Source organism: Phaenicophaeus curvirostris, chromosome 3, assembly GCF_032191515.1.
Source record: "Phaenicophaeus curvirostris isolate KB17595 chromosome 3, BPBGC_Pcur_1.0, whole genome shotgun sequence".
Classification (NCBI taxonomy): domain Eukaryota; kingdom Metazoa; phylum Chordata; class Aves; order Cuculiformes; family Cuculidae; genus Phaenicophaeus; species Phaenicophaeus curvirostris.
In genome coordinates, this window is record NC_091394.1 from 76,193,418 (window position 1) to 76,212,883 (window position 19,466).

Consider the following 19,466-nt stretch of genomic DNA (forward strand, 5'->3'; position numbering starts at 1 on the left):
TACAAACAGGATTTAGTTAAATCAGTCAGTATTTGACTTGATGAATTTAAAAATAAGTGTAATAGGTTGGTTCATTCTCCTTGCATAATGGAATAAAAAAAAAAAACAAACCCAACAAAAGACATGTTTTAGTTTACATGTCAGATGGGCACAAGCTCCCCTGCTGCCTACCCGAACACCTGCATGATAAGTCTAACAAATCACCACCATGACCTACAAACTATCCACTGTGGACTCCTACTATGAATCTCTCTCTCACTGAATTACCTCAACACCTTTAAGGTTTTTAAAATAACCATTTGACATCCAAGAAGATTCTCTAACAGCTGCCTAATATAAGAGGTACAGAAAACCTCCACTGCCGAGCTTCACACTGTCCTCACAAATGAGCTACATAAAACATATTATAGTCATTATATTCATTTTACAGTCTGGCCTTTGTTAGCTGTGTCTGAACCAAAATGAATGAAATTCTGCATGCAGACTGTCGGCACCAATAATAATTCTGTTTACCTCATATGCTTACGGCCCATGCAAACCCAGAAACCTAAGTTTCACATTGGCTGAGTTAAGAAAATGCTCTTCTGTCAGCATCTGGAAATGCTTCATGACATTTAGGCAACTAATTAAAAACAAAGCAAGATGAATATATGTTAATACTTCTTTTAAAATTTTCAAATTACTTGGAGGAGAATCTGAAATGATTGAAAAAAGATAAAATACAGTCATTCCCATTAATTCAAAAGAAGACTGTACTAAACTCACTCATCTGCTGCTGAAATAAAATCAGAGTAAACGCAGCCAAGTTTTGGACAAGAAAGTATTTCCAATAAAGCCATCTCAGCCTAATGTTATTACTGAAATCTTAATTAAATTCTCTATGGTCTTCAGTCATTTTATGGTATTTACTTTTTTACAGAATCAATTGTCAGATTACACATTTATAATGTTACCTATACTGCTCAGTATCTGCAATACTATTATTTCATGATTTTATTCTAGTGTATTTCTTCTGATTCAAACCCAGAGAAATATTCTGCCTAGGGTAACAGATGGCTTTTAAAATTTTTGTTGCTATTCCAGAATCTTTAAGTCACCCCAAACGCATCTACTTAAACATGATACTGCAGTTACTGCAAAACATGATCTACATGTTCAGTGTTTAATATTTAGCAATCTGGATACCATTCCTGTTTGGAAATAATTCTACTAAAGACAGAAATCATTACCCTAGTAGGGCTGTAATAAGTAATTTGCCTTTTTATATTTTATTATCTCATAACAAAAAGTAAATGACTCATTTAAAATGAAACGATATATTTAATGAGTGTAAATTCAGTTTAGCAAGTCATCCTGAGTAATGTTTATTTACAGGTTATCATCAATTAGATGTCGCTTCACTGTATTTCATGTAAAACGCCTGTTAACATAGTGTTCTACACTGACACACATTACTAAGGGGTGGAAGGATTTACAGAGCAATTTTATATATTAATGAGATATAAAATGTCACAGTACAGTACAAATGTAAATGGCAAGTTATTTAACAACATGTACACATAGCATATTCATTAAGCAAGCTAAGATTAATTTGGTTTTGCCTACATGATGAAAATTTCAAGCACTTCTTGCTTATGTCCACCTTTTTTTGGTGAAAAGTATGTTCTAGAATGCCCACAAAAATGTGATAAATGCTACACAAAATATTAGAAAATCTTCAACTATGAAAGACAAAGGAATTTGAGCAAGCTGCTTCAACAGCACCTTGCAGTTACACTGCTCATTTAACACACAGCTCTATCCAGCATGTACATCTCTCATGGAAAACATTCCCCCTGGAAAGAACAAAGCTATTATAATAGCAGCATGGTCATACGAATACATAATACCTATAAAAAACAGCTCTTCTTAAAAGGATCCATCACTTAGATGGTCAAAGCAAGTGCAACATTTGCTTTAATGCGGCACTCTGATCCGACTGCTGACTTGCGAGCTAAAACAGAAGTTGGCCCATTAAACAGTTAAGGCTCACAGTGAAAAGCTTCTTATACCATGCATCATTAATATTTTATGAATACCCTACCCGTACACTATATAGCTTTACTGCATCTTTACTTATTCAAAAACACGCTGGTGCTTTTCCTCACAATGAATTGAATCATGTTGATTAGATTTCCTGACATCAAGATTTGCCATGAACAAACTTTCATTTAACCCCAAGTAAATCCAACAGAATTAGGGTTAAAAATATTGTTTTAATTTTGCCATCTGCTGCATGTCCCTTAAAAATAATGGAAGTGTGTACAAGTATTGCCTACAGTGACAGTATTCATTGAAAATGAAAATCCACAATGATACTTCAGTGTGAAAAATATATTCAGAGTTCAACATAAAACCTGAACTTTGAATAAAGACTAGTTTTTTCTAAGATTTATATCCAATCAGAGCTTTAACATTTCCATTTCAAAGGCTGAAGGGGAAAGAAACCAAACTAAACGACTTTCAAGTGTTTCTCTGGAAATATATTTCCCTAAGGTTCACTCATTGCGAAGACCTATACTTTTGGTTTCCAGAACTGATCACGAACCAACAAAAATAGAGAACAAAATAACTGAAAACAAAAAAGCAGCCCTATACAAATTCCTAGCCATGGAAAAGACAATGTTCAAAAACATTTGGGGATGTTTGTTTTTTTTCCTTAAAAATGAAACAAAACAAAACAAAAAAAAAGCAAAAAGAAATGTAGTATAAAAGCCCCAAATACCTCTTACGGCTGAAATCCAGCACCTTAGTCCTGAAGAACACACAACAGGGTAAATTTGGAATGATGTAACATTAAAGGTGACTATACAGCACCAGAATTAAGTCTTAAGCCTGCAATATACCTTATTCAATATAACCTGAAGCTTGAAGGTCTGCAGTGGTAATTTTTTTCTCATCAGTTCACCGAACATTACATCAATGGGCAGCACAGATAGATCATGGAACTGAAGGCCACAGGACCAACAGTCAGACAAGGATATCAAATGCCCATATGGCATTAGTGAAAAAGAAATAAGGTCAGCTTTTGAGTTTCAAAACAGATGTACTTCAACAGTGAAAAACAAAGCATAAATATGTAGTTATAGAAGAAAAAAAACCACATGAAAATTACTTTTTTTAAAACTCCGATTGACAACCAAAGAATTTTATTTTCTTGGAAAAATCTTCTATTTTCATTGACAAAGAGTTTTTTTAAACACCTACACTGGGGCAGAAAACTATGCCCAAACAAAAACTTTCAAACCAGATCCAGTGCTAAATTAATTTTGCATTATTTTATAAATTCATTTATTCACCTTATGAGGTTTCCTGCATAGTTTTTTCTACTGTCTAAAACAGCGGCAAGTGTGCAAGACTAACTGCTATATCTGCATTATATCTATTTGTACACCTAAAGAAATAAAATAATTGTGCATTGTTTTATCAAGCAATAAAATATACGAGGGAAGAGTAGGATAAAATATCACTGCAACATATAGCTAATCTACCATTTGGCCACAAAAATTTCCTCCCAAGTCTGCAGGTCTCATCTTATACATAGAAATAAGCAAACTGATTAGTTGCAGGAATTTATAAGGATTGGTTTTTATTTCCCTCCACCTCAGGGGCATTTCTGCTTCTCTAGTTTATGCTGAAACAGACACACACTAATAAACTTCTAAGTCTTTCCATTCGATACATTTAACTATCTCTTCTTAGTAAGGCACTGCCAATTTGCCCTGGCTCACAAGTAAAGCCCTGGCTGCTGTGCACGGCATAGAAGGGTGCATGTCCAATTATGAATAATGGCATCATTCAGCACAGGACTTTGGTGACCTCCAACTTACCGAGCATCTCACCTCTGCTATATAGACATTTTGAGTTCTATCAGAGTATGCTAGCGTTAAGTTCAATTTTATTAATTTATATTTTATTTCTAACACGTCAATCCCTTCTTTAAATAAAATGATGATTATCAGCATTTACTGCTGCGATTCCTTTCTCTAACCCATTAAAACTAATTCCAAACAAAATAGAATGGAATTATTCAGTCCAAAAAGTTTCCATTATTTATCCCTTTCATGAATGATTTAAAGACTTTATGTCAGCAACTGAAAACATTCCTGTTGATCTCACAAAAAGCAGACAATATATTATGCATGCTGCCCACTGATTTCTCCTTTCAGAAAGTCTCTTGCAGCCACTTATCAATACCACCACTCGCCATCTAAACTATAAATAGAAGTGCTCATAGAATATTTAAATAATAATTGCCTAGGGTTCAAACCAGCAGGCTGTTAGAAGCAATGTCCTGTGTGACATCACCTGGTACCAGATGCTGTTCTCGAGTGGCCTACTCCGAAGTAGCACATTCATTATTGAAGTGTGTTGCCGAACTCCTTCTTAGGCTGGTTTATCTATGCAAGTATTTGGTTTTCATCACACTTAAAATTCCACACACTTAGAATTCCACACCCCCAGATACATACATTGTCCGTGCAAATAACTATTCTTACCTTTCTCCCCCCCCAAATTCTATTGGGTCTTCAATCAGAACCATTTTGTAGCAAAAAGTTTTACAACATTGCCTTTTAAGGAAGTCAAGGACAAATTGCACAACTTCCACAAGACACTGGAATGGTTTGCCCAGACAAGCTGCGGACACCCCATCATTGGAAGAGCTCAAGGTCAGACCAGACAGAGCCATTAGTTTCTGAAGATGAGAACCCCTCTGGTTTGGTTCTAGGACAAATTCCTGTTTTACAAAGGCAGCTTCATAGGTACAAGCAATATCAACAAATTCCAGAGGTCTGTCTGTGTGTGAGTTTTTCATGAATAAGCATTCACAGAACCAGGATCTCAGCATCTACAAAAAGAATAATTTTCGCTTGCATTTCTTAACAAGTAACGGAAAGGGTGGGATTCATTTTAAATTGTTCTAAGGGCAATTTTATTGCCACTGTATTTGCCTCACTTAAATAACGGTAAGTTACTTTCCAATGAATGGTGCGAATAATTATTTTGTTAGTTAATCAGGATGATGACTATTGCATTTTACAGTTAAAAAAAAAAAAAAAAGCCTAAAAATCCCCACACAAACCAAAATCCAACTTAGTCAAAACTCCCCAGCAGCAACAGCTTCTACTGTGTTATTTAAATTTAAGCTACTGGAGTAAAGCCAGTTAAGAGTCAGCTTTATGTAGAAATGCAGTAAATGAAAACTGTAGAAAAAAATCCCACACCTACAGCTGTCACCTAAAATTAAACACAACATTTTTCTCCAAATCCCAAGTGTACTTTCAAAAAGGTGCCATGTGATCATATTTAGCTACTGCATGGCAGTTAAGATCATGTTTAATCTACAACAGATAAACTAAATATTTTCACTCAAACATGTTAAAAAAATTAACATAGATGAAACCTGGGTATTATTACCTATAAGCCTCTAAACAGCAATTATTTTTTTCAGTTGAAGAGCAACCTGCAACTTGGGAACACTGTTGTCTTTGCCCATGTTATAATTTGCAACACAGGCAAAAAGAAATAAACTACACCTATTTTGGAGGATGGTAGATAGAATAATTCTACGTAGACACACGTGCCCTACTGGAATACTACTAACAAGCTGGCTTGTGGAAAACAGTATCTTAACCACCTCCAAGGATATCGAATAAATGGCTTCAATCCAGTTTAAAACGCTCATCATTTTACTGAGATACCCAGGAAAAATTACAACAACATTCCATGCCTGTAGCAATGTTGGGGTGTTTTTTTTTAATAAAACTGGGTCAAATTTTAAAGTTGTTGTAACACAAATTATAAAGAACCAGCAAAACTTAAAAAAAGTGATTACAAAGAAGTACATTCATCATGTCACATACCACTCCTCGTTGAAATGGTCTTGTGTTGAGCAAGTGTACTTATTTAAGCAGCCAAGGTGAGGCAATAAGATTAGAAAAGTGGACATTATTCCTGAAAGTTGAATGATCTTGTATTAAGATTGCTATAGAGGCGGTCCTATTTTTGGCATATATATAATAAACAGCATGTAAGAAAGTAAACAATATAAATGTACTTACAAAATCAAAGTCTCCATCTTGAGGGACTTTCCAGTTATCAGGGAAAACTTTTTTGGATATGTGGTAAGGTTCATGCACGTTCTCATTACAGTTTTCAGGGCTTTTACTCTTGGAATCTTGTTTATCAAAGTAGTCCATGAAAGAAGGTCTTTGAACTTGCGGTGAAGTAGCATTTCCTTAGTTGAAAGAATAAAAGAAAAAAAAAGTTAAAACTATTTAAAGATTAAAGATTTACTCCACCATAAAATAAACTCAATTTATTAATTTCCTTGGATTTTACAGAAACTAATACAGTCATCTGTATGTGGTGCAAGGCTCCATTTGTCCCCTGAGGACCTTTGGCATAAAAGCTCATAGCCGAAGAATGATATTTTCGTAGCACGATACAATGTGGAGAAATGTTCAAGACGTTTCAGAGTTGCACGCATAAATAATATTAGAAGTTACTTCATGCGATATCTATTTGTTGTTATAGAGACTGAATAACAGAAGGTGCTACGCATCCCTTCGGGTGCTGAATGCCCTGGTCCACAGGCACTCGTAGGAAAGCAACAGAGTTCCATAAGTTTCACCAAAAGTCCAATTTAAAAATTATTTAGAAAACGAACTTGCAAAAAAACCCCGCACAAACTGTGTCTAGACACTGCTTAAATAAATCCATTGCCAGTGGGGATTCTCAGCACATTATGGGATCACTCTCTACAAACGGCTGCAAAGCACCCTGTCTCCATGGTGTGAAAACCCTCAGGGATTTTTGTCATCATCTACGCAGCTGCAAAAGCTTTATGAAGCAGACTGAGATCAGCATGAACTCCCATTCTACTATCCTTTTCATGAAACTAAATGTAAACACCAAAATATTTACAACCCTAAATGACTGAAATTTGTTTTCATTTGTGGGATTTCAAAGCAAATTTACTACTAAATAGAACAATAAATAAAACATAAGAAATGCTTTAGTAGTTCTACATAACTGTCACCTCGGAGACCACATTGTGCATAGCACCAAGTCATGAAATATGTACTTACTTGTTGTGTAACTCATTCTACATAAAGAAATATGCAACTCAGTATAATATGAAACAATAAGAAATATAAACAAAGCTAAACAAAAAAAACCCCAACCTACAGGTAGAACCATATTTTTTAATTATAAGCATAATGAAATATTTAGGAATTTAAATTTGAATTACTTGTTTTATCAAGTGAAAAGAACCACCACTGGAAATATCTTCTGAGCTTGTGTTTAACATGATCACTAGAGACTTGCTGATCTCCGTATCTGGCTTTAAATTTCTTTTTATTGATTTGTACTTTTTGTGTCCCTCCTCTCTCACCCCATATTTCATTATCCCTTCCTATGGTAACCCATTCCCTCCATCTTAAAGTTTAATTCATTCTAATTTTGCTGCATGGTTTAATAGTGGCCTATTTTGTTCATTAAAGCTTATGTTTGTACTGCCACCTTTCAAAGCATATTGACTTGTTCTTTTCTTTCTGCTTTTTCTACATCACTCTGCTCCATTAAGATTTCTTCTGGCTTTTTGAACGTAGTATTTTACTGTCTTGCTTATGCTCTAGGCTTTACTTCACTTGACTCCAGTTTCTTCCCTTCGGTTCCACAATGATTCCTCCACTCAGTCTGCCATGTTTCCATACACACCTCCTCCTCTCCATATTTTTTAGCCTGTTTTTCTCAGTTGTTGCCATGTTCTTTTCTAATATTTTTATTTAGATCCAGACCATAGCTGTTTCTAGTCACCATCACATAAATAAAGACAACTACAACCATACAAATCCAGTCAGGGAACTAAATTCCAGGTAGAATTTCATAGACCGCATAGCAGATAACTCTTCTCCAGAATCTCCCAATGAGATCACCCGAATGAGGTTTCTGGACCTCTCGATTCTGGGGCCAAGGAAGGGATGAGGAGTAAACAGCCGAGATGCCAAATAACTACAGAAATAAGTACTAAAGTGCAAAAATGGAACAAACTAAACTTTAGCAAAGCATAAATTTAGAAAACAGATCCAAGGTAAGGTACTAGTGTAAAGGAGGTGGAATTAAAAACAGAAATACAACGCATTTTCTTTACACAAACTTCTTAGTACTTGCTGATCACTGCCCAAAACCCCTTAAACTATCTGTACAAAAAAAGGCAGGGCACCACATTGCTGGCCTTTCACAATCAATTTTTGTCTTCTGCTGAGATGGTTGTACTTATGTTTCATCCTTGAGACATACTTATAAACAAGAAGATTACCAGTGTCTCTGTTAGAAACTATGTACCAAAATGCTGGCCCATTACAGGTAAGAGAAAAATCATGAATGATTTTCCAACGACTGCTTAGATTTTCGAGCTATTTATAAATATCTTCATTATATACATAAGACTGCATACTTAACATGAAACAAACTGAATTCCTTGTTATCAAATGCATTTTAAGAAAAGTGAGTTCACAGGACTGAAATTACTTCAAAATGAGCAAAGCACATTTATTTATTACTTTGAGGAATTGTTTTGATACACAGCAATTTAGAACTCACTTCTTACTCCAATTTAGCAGAGACTTACTTAACAGTTAGTTAACCCGTCTTAAGAAAAAAAAAACAAAATAGAACAGCTGCTTGCCTTCACTGCAAATATAAAGACTCTCACACACAATCAGAAATATTGTGCTTGCAAATGATGGCACCAGAGGTGTTTCAAGGTTTGTTTGGTTTTTTTGCCATTGTAAAGGGCAAAAAAGAAAATGAAATAGCTAATTGAAAAAGAGAGAGATAAGCTAACACAAACTAGTTATTGTTACATTTCTTGGAAAACAGGACAGGCTGATACCTACTAGTTCAAAGGCTCCTGCCTCTTTTGTACTGACTTCACAAAACATTCACGCTCTTCATGCCAGAGTAAACTGATGTAGGTCACATTTTTTTCGCAAAACGTGAGTTTATTTGAAGATAATTTTGGTCTGAAAGCACTTAGTTTCTAACTTTAATGAACAACAGAGAAACAGTATCTTGTCAACTGTCTTTCAAGAACCAAGAAATCTACAAGTACAATACATGAATATTCCTTTAAGGAGAATTAATTCCCTCAGCTACCCAGGTAAGATACTTTTTACACAAGCTATATACATATGTGTATATATATCTATATCTGTCCATTTACAAAGGCTCGCAGTGGCTTGTAGTGACAGGACTAGAGGCAATGGGTATAAACGGGAGAGGGGCAGACTGAGACTAGACATGAGGGATTTCTTCACCATGAGAGTGGTGAGGCACTGGCACAAGTTGCCCAGGGAAGCTCCAAGGGCTGGAACCAAAACTGTCACTTGCCAGCTGAATCGAGCTATGTTTAGTTTGCTGGCTTTCCTTCACTGGTCTGAAGACAGTCTCAAGACAGTCGCCTATGGGGAGGAGGAAGGGGAAGGAAATGTGCTGGCCCAAAGATTATATTCTTCTGTTTGATAAGAAGGAAGAATGTTTAAGAATTATACTGACTAAACGTAAAACATTTCATGTCTTATAGGGCAAAAATTAATAAAACAAGAAAACTGACCACTTTTCTATATTCTGTCAAATGCAAATTAATTTTTCCATTCTCCTCTTCTTTGAATATTCATTACCAACCATGAGCTATCTACAAGTTTCACTGAAGTCAAACAACAGTGAGAAACCAAGAAGTCCTAATGGTAAGAGGCAGCAACTTGCTCACCAGCCCAAAGCACATAGCAAACTCAAATTTAACAGCGAGGTGGCAGGGGGGACACTGAGGCTGTTAATGAATAGGAGAACAGAGAACAATCAGAAGTACTCTTGGTGAATGAGAAAGCCTTACCACTAAGCCTTGCCAGAAAGCCATGAAGGGAACGTGGGGAAGCTGGTCTGAATACCACTCTCTGAACTGATACATGAAAAACTTCTACATGAAAGTAAGTACAATCAGAGGAGCAAAGAGCAGTAAAGTAGTCCTACCTTCCAATAATCCCACTCTCTATTCTACTCCACATTAAACCCCCTAAAGTCAAGCTCTGTCCTCCCATCTCTCTGTGTTCTGCCTTTTCTTCCCTCCTTTTAGGTACATACTGCATAGTCTCTGCTCAGAGCACACAGAACCATACTAAGCAAGAAGGCATAAGTGTTGCTTATTGCTAGGCTATATATTGTATGCTGGGGTCGGATGACAGGATCTTTTTGTTCCAAATCCCAATTTTATCTGGGCACAATTCCCTACTTATGAAAAAACAAAAAATATGGTTTTAGTTATGTTGTGTCATGGCTCCCTGAGGCCTTTGAGCATGAACACTTATAAATAAAAACTTATTATTGTTTCTTATTTTGTTCTTGAGCAGGGAAACAAAAGGCTGAAGGAAACAAAATGTGAAGCTAAACACGAGAACAAATTAAAAAAAAAAGTTTGTCATAAATATTTTGTGTCTCCAGGAAGGGAATGAAATCCCTCTTCCCTGGTTGAACTACGTTTATTTCTCCAAGCTTCTTACTTGAAATTTTCTATTATTCAAAAGTATCAAAGAGTACTTTCAAGCTACCTGTTCTGATTTATTAAAATCAAATCACACAAACATCAAGAAGGTGCCTATACAGGCACGTGGGAAAAAGCAAACAATTGTGAAAATCTTGCGTCTTTGTCAAACACAAAGTAGTACAAAATCTATATGTCTGCCTCTCAGGGAGAGCAAGGAATTATACGTCCCCTCCTGGTCACATTTTATTTAGGACACTTGCTATTGCTCCTGTTTCAGCCAATAGCACCTGAATCTCAGAACCAGAGGAGGGCCAGCTCCAGCTGAGATGTGGAGGTACCATTTTTGAATTCTAGTTTTCAATCAATGGGTGTCTAATGCAAAATACAAGAAAGTTGAAAGAGTAAGTGCCCAAACCAAACCTGCCACCTGCCAGCTGAATGATGAATCCATCACTTGCCACCAGGCTACTTACAGTTCACAGGCCTTCCTTTGCTGGAGTCACACATCTCAAGACAACCACCTATGCAGAGGAGGGAGGAGAGGAAACCTCCTGTCCCAAAAATTATATACTCTTGTTTGACAAGAAAGAAGAATGGGTTTAAGAATTACACTCACTAAATGCCAAGGCGTAGAAAGGTAATTCCCATCCCAACTACAGAGCATTACTGCAATCAATTAAAAATGGAAAATAACGGTACGTCCAGGGAAGCTGTGGCTGCGCCATCCCTGGAGGCATTCAAGGCCAGGTTCGATGGGGCCTTGGGCAGCTGGATCTAGTTGGACGTGTTCCTGCCCATGGCAGAGCGGTTGGAATTTGGATGATCTTTAAGGTCCCTTCCAACCCAAACTATTCTATGATTTTAGAAACACAGTCTCCAGCAACACAGCAGATAAACAGGACACAGGTAAGGGACTGCAGTGCATACCTAACAACACTGTCTTGATCTGTCTGGAACACTAACTGGAATTTCCTCTCAGCGGATATAAAAACTACATGGATAATTATTATGGCTGAAGTGATCTGAAAAGTCACACAAAACCCTACTTCATAATGCTTGCACCCTAAGAACTACTTAATTATCTTTTACTCCAAATTTGCCTTTAATATCTTTCTTCCTTTCTTTTTTGCATCATTCACCTTTTCCTTAGCTTGCTGAAATTGATGAGTTTGAGATTGCTGGTACTCACCCTCCATTAGCCTCACAGTTTAATAGGAAAATATAGTGTTTCTGCACGAAAACAAATTAAAGCACATACTGAGTGTTTTCATGAGGGGAATCATTCTACTTGAACTAATCACTAATCCACAGGTATCTATCTAAGGTTTGCCATCTTTTTGCTGAGAACACTAGAAAAATCACTCCAACAAAACAAACCACAAAAAAAACCCCAACAGCAACAACAACAAATCAACACCCCCCCCCTTCCTTCCAATCTGCTGTACACTAAACTGCAAAGAACACATTTCTGCTTTGCACTTCTAACTAATCTTGCAGAAATTACATGAGATGTACATGTGTGAACACAAATGCAACTTTACATTTCCTATAAAACATTCAACAGTTATTTATTTTGCATTGATTTCCATTCTTGAGACATCAGCGTTATTTCTTACCTTCCCCACTCCTCAACGATTGCCTGGAGTTAAACATTACATTGTGCCTCATGAAATCAGGCCCCTACAACTTGAGTTAGATTCATCTACTGATGCTGCCTATTCAAGCAAATAATTCTATTAAATTCAGTAGGATTTATTCTGAGCTCATCAATATGTAGGTACAGAAGTTAACTATTTAACAAATATGTATTTATAAGTTACAATGAAATATGCACAATTTTATACTTCAAAACATCTGCAATATTTTTCCACTTTGTTACACACTCCCTCACACGCTGCTGAAATCAACTTGTACTTTTCACTTAGGTTGCAATGATCTTTTGATCATTGCCTTAAATCAAGCATTACTGAATCGCATTCTAACATATGTTCAAATAATAACACTCAGTTATAAAATAAAAATATGTTAACTGATCATGAGTTACAGAACAGTTCAGCAGTAAGATGTGCACTGTTTGCTGAACCTACGGGGAGTCATGAGGAGTTCCCAGGACCACTGATGCTGAAGCAGCAGCTTCTCACATAATCACATCACTTCCAAGGAGCTGGTCCACGTGCATAGGATACATAAAGTAAAATGCAAGAGACAAGCAGCAGAAGGGAAAAATCAGAGGGCTACCTTTTAGAGTCCTCCAGACACCCAGCAGTGCACCAGAACCAGGCTTCTGCTTTGAGTCTCCCACTATAGTCACCTTTTCTTCCACAAACTATAGAAAGCACTTAAGAGACACAAAAACTCCTCTACAACAGTTTTAACCACAGAACTTGATGCTTAAAAGGCACTGATGATACAATGGTCTTCTGCAGTACAAGAACACATTTTACATTATTAAAAGAAAAGTAAATTAATAACATACTTTTCATGGTCCCATCTTCCTCTTCATCATCATCGCTATTTATTACCATGGTCCCCAAGTCTGATTCCAGCATAGTGCTGTTGTGTTCAATCATTGTTTGAGCCCCTTCACTCATTGTGCTCGTGGCCCTCATGGTACCAGCGCTCTCTGAACTGGTCTTCACCATGGTGTGAGAGTCCAGCTCATCTTCATCCTATAAAGAAACATTTGTCGAATGCAGAAGATCATTTAAAATAAACCAAAACAACAAGTTAAGAAGAAGTATATTAATCATGGTTTGGTAGTAGACAGGTACTACTGGACTCTATGACCTCAAAGGTCTTTTCTAACCAAACGATTCTACGAATTTAGAAACTTATTCATTAGTTTTATATCTTCACATGACCTAGCTGTACTGCTAGACGTCCAGTATTAAGCAATCCTCCAAAACAGTTTTGGAAGTCTACCTCAGAAACAGAAGATCAAAATGGTTTACTTCTAGTATTCAGTTGTGTGTCACAAGAACAAGTAAAATAACTGGTTGGTATTATGTAGAAAGACATCTGTAGGGCACATACTGAACCACTGAGTGGGTGGGGAGCTGCTGTAATGGAGAAATACAACAGCATTTTAATTCAGTGACAATAAGGGGACAAGAATGTGAAACAGAACTAGTGACAAAGCAGTTAATTAATTATAAAATTCATATGGAATACTAATACTTGAAAACATTAATGTAATACCTCATTCCTTTCCAAAGTCTGCTTTGGATTGTGTGCACATCATAGCATTTCAGGAATAATGTGATGGACTATACACATTTTCTGAGAGTGACAGCTATTATCCAAGGGGAGTAAAAAACCCCAAAAATAAACAAACAAACCAACCACAACACCAAACAAATAAAATAAACACCAAACAAACAAATCACAATAAAAAAACACCCACTCAAATCCAACAAGGTCTGGAACTTTATACTTCTTACTGAACTCATTCCTTTCCTTTCCTGTTATTCCCTGACAATGCAGACAATTTGCCTCTAGTCTAGATGTAAGTGCACGCGCCAGCTATGCTGCCCGAGTGCCCATTTCTCTCATGGCTAGTGTAAGCAGATCCTGAGAATGGTCCTCAGTAGCAATACCAATACACCAGATCCGAAGTTATTCTACCACGTTTCAACTAAGACACACAAAAATATATCTTATTTTGATGTAGAGAGTCTGTCTAACAGCATAATATATTGAAACCAGGATACAGATCTAAATATGTGATTAAAAATTCAAATGTCAAGAGTCATTCTTTTTCAGATTATAAGTTGTAAAAATACTGAAGTTCCTCATACGTGTTCTTTCTGAGTTTTTTACTTTTGTTATAAAACACCATATTCTGTACCCTACCCTTTACACAGTTACAATATTCCCAAAGATACAGAGAGCCTACAGCTACAGCACTGAGGACTGTGCCACAATACTTTAGTACTACTCCTCCTGGTGGCAACTTTAATTTTCTTTACTTCTTCCACAACAATTTACTAACACCAGCAGTTTTTACAAGATAGATTTTTCCCTTTCTAATAAGGGTACTCAGACAGTGAAGTCCAAAAGCGTAATTTTGCACTGCATTTTAAATCTGCCAGAACAATTATTATTTCCAAATGCTTCCTTCAGTACTTCAAGACAGTGCAAAACTGACTCACAACATGCTGCTGTTTCTCCTTTTACACACAAGTGCAGAGTCTCTAACATACAGGCAGGTAAATCACTAAGTTTGAGGCACAGTTACACTGGATTTACAGATTTGCTGATCACCTGCAGTGTATATGGTCCTAATCTTAAAAGCAAAATCAGATATGAAAAAATCTTTTAAGCTTCAGGAAATTGTTTTATTTTTGAAGTTAGGGAAAAAAAGTGATGGCAAACAATGTAATAAGTATGAAATAGAGGCCTAAATGACCATTCTCACACCTCCTGCTTCATTAAAAACATTGATATTTAATTTCTTCAGTCAAACAAATTATCTGGATTTGTTCCGAATAATTTTTCCATCCAAGAGTGTCAAAAGCTTTCATCTTACTATTGCCTTTAGGCAAAGAGAACTGTTGCCTCCTAGTACCTAGGAGACTAAGGATCATAAAAGCCTATCTTGGTACTAAGAGAACAGTTGTCCCCAAAAGGGCAGTACATGACAATTTTGGCCAACAATGTTTTCCCTGGATTGGGAATGATCATAGAATAACCAGGTTGGAAGAGACCCACTGGATCATCGAGTCCAACCATTCCTATCAAACACTAAACCATGCCCCTTAGCACCTCATCCACCTGTGCCTTAAACACCTCCAGGGAAGGTGACTCCACCACCTCCCTGGGTAGCCTGTTCCAGTGCCCAATGACCCTTTCTGTGAAGAATTTTTTCCTAATGTCCAGCCTAAACCTCCCCTGGCGGAGCTTGAGGCCATTCCCTCTTGTCCTGTCCCCCGTCACTTGGGAATTCCCATGACATACCAAGAGAGAAAAATACAAAACTTTTTTGGGGCCTGTACATGCCCCAAAATAATTAATTTTGTGGGTTAAGTCAGATTGTTTTCAGAACTATCATTCCAGTATTTCTCACAATATAAGATTTAGCTAATATAGCAGTAGACTATACTGGATCTGAAAAAGTAACTTTATAACAACAGCCAGTGGATCCTAGTTATGTAAGTAGACATTTGCACAAGAGATTAAAGTGATTCTTGAGTACAAACTCAGATTCATGCTTTACAGTTCGCAAATATTGACGTAGAACTTCTGATCTGTTGTTAAAAAAGGTAAACTCAATTATTAAATACAAACAAACACAACCTCAATTTTAGCCAACAAAAAACCCAAGGAATTCAAGCTGAAGTATCACGTTCTCATATTGTTTATGAAAACAAATCCAAATTAAAGCAATAAAACCAACTAACTGGGCAATTAAACTGTCTCCTGTTCCCTTTCATAGTAGTAATAAGTACCAAGACTGTATCAAAATCCTGTCAAATACACCAGCAGACAAAAAGCATCCAGAAAGCGCACAGGAGCGAGAGCACTAAAATCTCTTGAAATACTACAGAAATTACAATAAACTACAGAAACTCTGAACACTATAGTGTAAAGTACGTACAAGTAAACCATTACTAATACCCTGCAGCCCAAGGGGACTAACTCTTTGGATCTCCTTATTTACGAAAATAAGTTAGAAGAGTAACAAAACTGACGTCCAAAGCACAAAAATGCAATCAGAGAGACTTATCAGGACAGCAAATTAAAAACAAATTTAGTGGAAACAACACACAAGACTTCACAATATGCTTGTAACATTAAAGACCTCATCACACAATAAGTATTCTCAGAAAAGATTACCTCAATCTACATTATAATAGAAGCAAATTATCTAAGGTGATAAAGATTCAGATTTTTCTGTACATATTTAACATTAATAAGGGAAAAAGGGATGAAGACCGATAAAGAGAAGCAAATATGGCAGCTTGCCACTAAAAACTCTTAACTATGGTTTGTGCCTGTGAAAAGAACACTAGAGGGCACCAAAGACAGCTAACTCGGTTGTACGACATTAAAGGAAGATTTACATGCTCGCAAAATTTAGTATCCTGTAAAATAATTTCATTTACTATTAACACCTCATCATCACCTTTGAAAAACGTGGCTGTAGTCACAGCTATCTTTTTGTAAAAGCACTGCAGTAGCTACATAAACACATAATATAGATTGGTCAAGAACAAGGATTTTGTAGAAGTTCCTAACACGTACAAAGCTCAAACTCAACCCGAGTACCCCCCTCACATCAAGTGCACAATAAAGTTTAGACCCATCAGCAAAACATGGGAAGACAACTTTCAGCACACATCCAAATCCCACCAAATAAAAAAGACGTATGTAATGAAACAGCATCTAAGCTCATTTTCTACCTACTTCTAATTGATACACCTAGTAACAACAACTTGCTGCCCACAATTACCTCCCTATTGTTTGCTCTTTCAGTAATCAGTTACTGGCTCTAAATCACTGGGAATTTTAACAGTATGCTCTTAAAAAGCTATTTATGCCCCTTGGGTAGCTATATTTCACTTGACAAAGTCATCTTTACATATTTCTAACTTCAGGACTCTTAAAAGGCTGCAATCAAATTTAATTAGAGCATATGTCATGTGTTCTTGGCTTAAAGGAAAAACGCTATGAAAATATAAAGTTCTAATACTTTTTCATGCAAAGTTACGTACACAGATACACAGATATATCATATGTACAAACACATGAAAGATGCATGAAAGTAAATATAAGAAAACCTTCAGAAAAACGTAGCCTAGTGTACCAGATTTAAAACACAGAATAACCCAAATGATTCACTAGTCCCTTTAAAATAACTCTATAAATATTGTAGAAATACAGAGGAATAATTATAGCAATTGATATTTTTATGGTCTCAAAAGACAGACATCAACTACTCATAATTCAGGTAGGATTAACAAAAGTAACTTTCGTATGAATAAGTAAATAAGCTACATACAGGAAAAACTGATCACTGACAGTTGACCAAGTTGTTGACAGTTGTCAACCACTGAATGCCTAAGGAAAAAAAAAAAAATAGTGCACTGAAGTAGTAATTCCTTGTTTGAATACTTTAAAATAATTAAGCATTCCTCCCATAATAGAGACATTAAAATGTTAAAGAAAACATACGGGAAGAGCTGCTTGCAAGCTCATTCCTTTAAAGACCCACAGAAATAAATATTTAGACATGTTTCCTGCGAGCTGCCAGGCAACGAGTTACTTTACATTCCCATAATACAGCTGCCCAGCCTCAGCATCCGATTCACATCACAGTGCAAAAAATGCACAAGAGAAGAGATTGGCCATGTTTAGTAATGCCTAAACTAACATTTAAACTTTGATATTGGGATTAACCTTCTGTAGAATACACCACTTGCAATTTTTTGCTTAATTAAAAAAATCTGTACAATTACCTCAGCACCTATCAAAACATGTCAGTTTGTCAAAAGGCATTCTCATCACGCAAGCAGCTCTCCTAACAGGCATAAAAATCAATTCAGAGCTCACTGTTTATCATGATATTAAATATCTCTGGAAGGATACAGACAGAAAGATCATATTCAACCTGGCCATTTATTTACAGCTGTATAATACAAAGCTTTGAACAGCAAAAATTACTTACATTACAACTGGCAACTTCCCATACTATAAAATGTTCACAGGAAATGGTAAAAATGAAACATAAGAGAAAATTTCAGGGATGTGACTCTTCCTCACTTGAAGAAAAACAACCTGAATCAATCCTGAAAACTAAGTATACAACTGTGAAAGCTTTCCATCTGATTAATTCTCCAGCTACTCCTCCCCATTTCTACATTTCTGTTATGTAAGTCACTTATAACCCAAGTGTCCATGACAGTACATAACACGGCTTTAAGAGGGAACTAAAACTCTAAAAACTTATTCAAATGTAACTGTTATGCTTAAATCTGGTTTCCTAACAAAAGGATGGGTCCCAAAACATGTACCAGTGAGCAGTGAGCACAACTGGCCCATGCTTTACACAGAAAATTCTTGGGGGTTTAGATGAGTAAGTTCAAATCCTCAAAAGGTTAACTGAAACCATTCTTTTCCAGTAATATATGGACTCAATTCACTGCTCATGAGAGACTTAACATTGATAGACTCTATTTAACACTAACATCAATATTTGGTCCTGGTTTTAGCTATTATTAAATGTGCATCTCTCCAGGCTTGAGTCTCCTTTCATACTTCTACGGTTAGGACTTCAGTGATATCAATGGGAAAAAAAATACTTTTAATGTCTTATTTTCCAAAATATATGTGCTAGGTGGCCATTACTTTCCAGCTGAACAGTGGCTCCAATTCCATATATAACCTGAAAACATTAAAATACATAGAAATATACGCATGACTTGCCGTTACCACTACTACACAAGGTAACACAGCTGAGTGTTATTCTCACTTCCTAGAACTGCTGCCAGCACTGGAAGTTGGCTTACTAAAACCAGTATAACCTTTTGAACTGTAAGTTCACGTAGTCATGCAAACTACACACAAGCAGCCTGGTATTTCTTTGGTGTTCTGTGGAAACTGGTAGGTAAGTCGGAGGAATATGCAAGCTCCTTATCTTTATACTTGAATGCTGGACTGCTGATTTCACCCACTACAGTGTATCAAATCACACTCACATTATCGGTTTTCCCTTTCCAGAAGGGAAAGAATAAACACTCAGAAGTGTAAAAAAAAATAATTAGTTTATTGTTCTTCTGGCAGTTCCCCAAACAAGTTGCAAATTAAACAAAAGACAAGCTTTCAGCTTATTTTGAAATTAAGCATTACTTCAAATTGAAGTGGGGGGTTCAGGAAGGGT

The 19,466-nt window shown here is 36.4% G+C and overlaps 1 protein-coding gene across 1 annotated transcript in view; it reads right to left on the reverse strand.

Moving 5' to 3' along the window:
- STK3 (serine/threonine kinase 3) overlaps nt 1–19,466 on the reverse strand; it is a 123,064-nt gene that overhangs the window by 39,432 nt on the left and 64,166 nt on the right. The window contains exons 9-10 of the mRNA XM_069854419.1: nt 13,065–13,257; nt 6,102–6,277 (exon numbers count right to left, since the gene is read on the reverse strand). Coding sequence (XP_069710520.1) covers nt 6,102–6,277; nt 13,065–13,257 — 369 coding nt within the window. The remainder of the gene's footprint in view (nt 1–6,101; nt 6,278–13,064; nt 13,258–19,466) is intronic.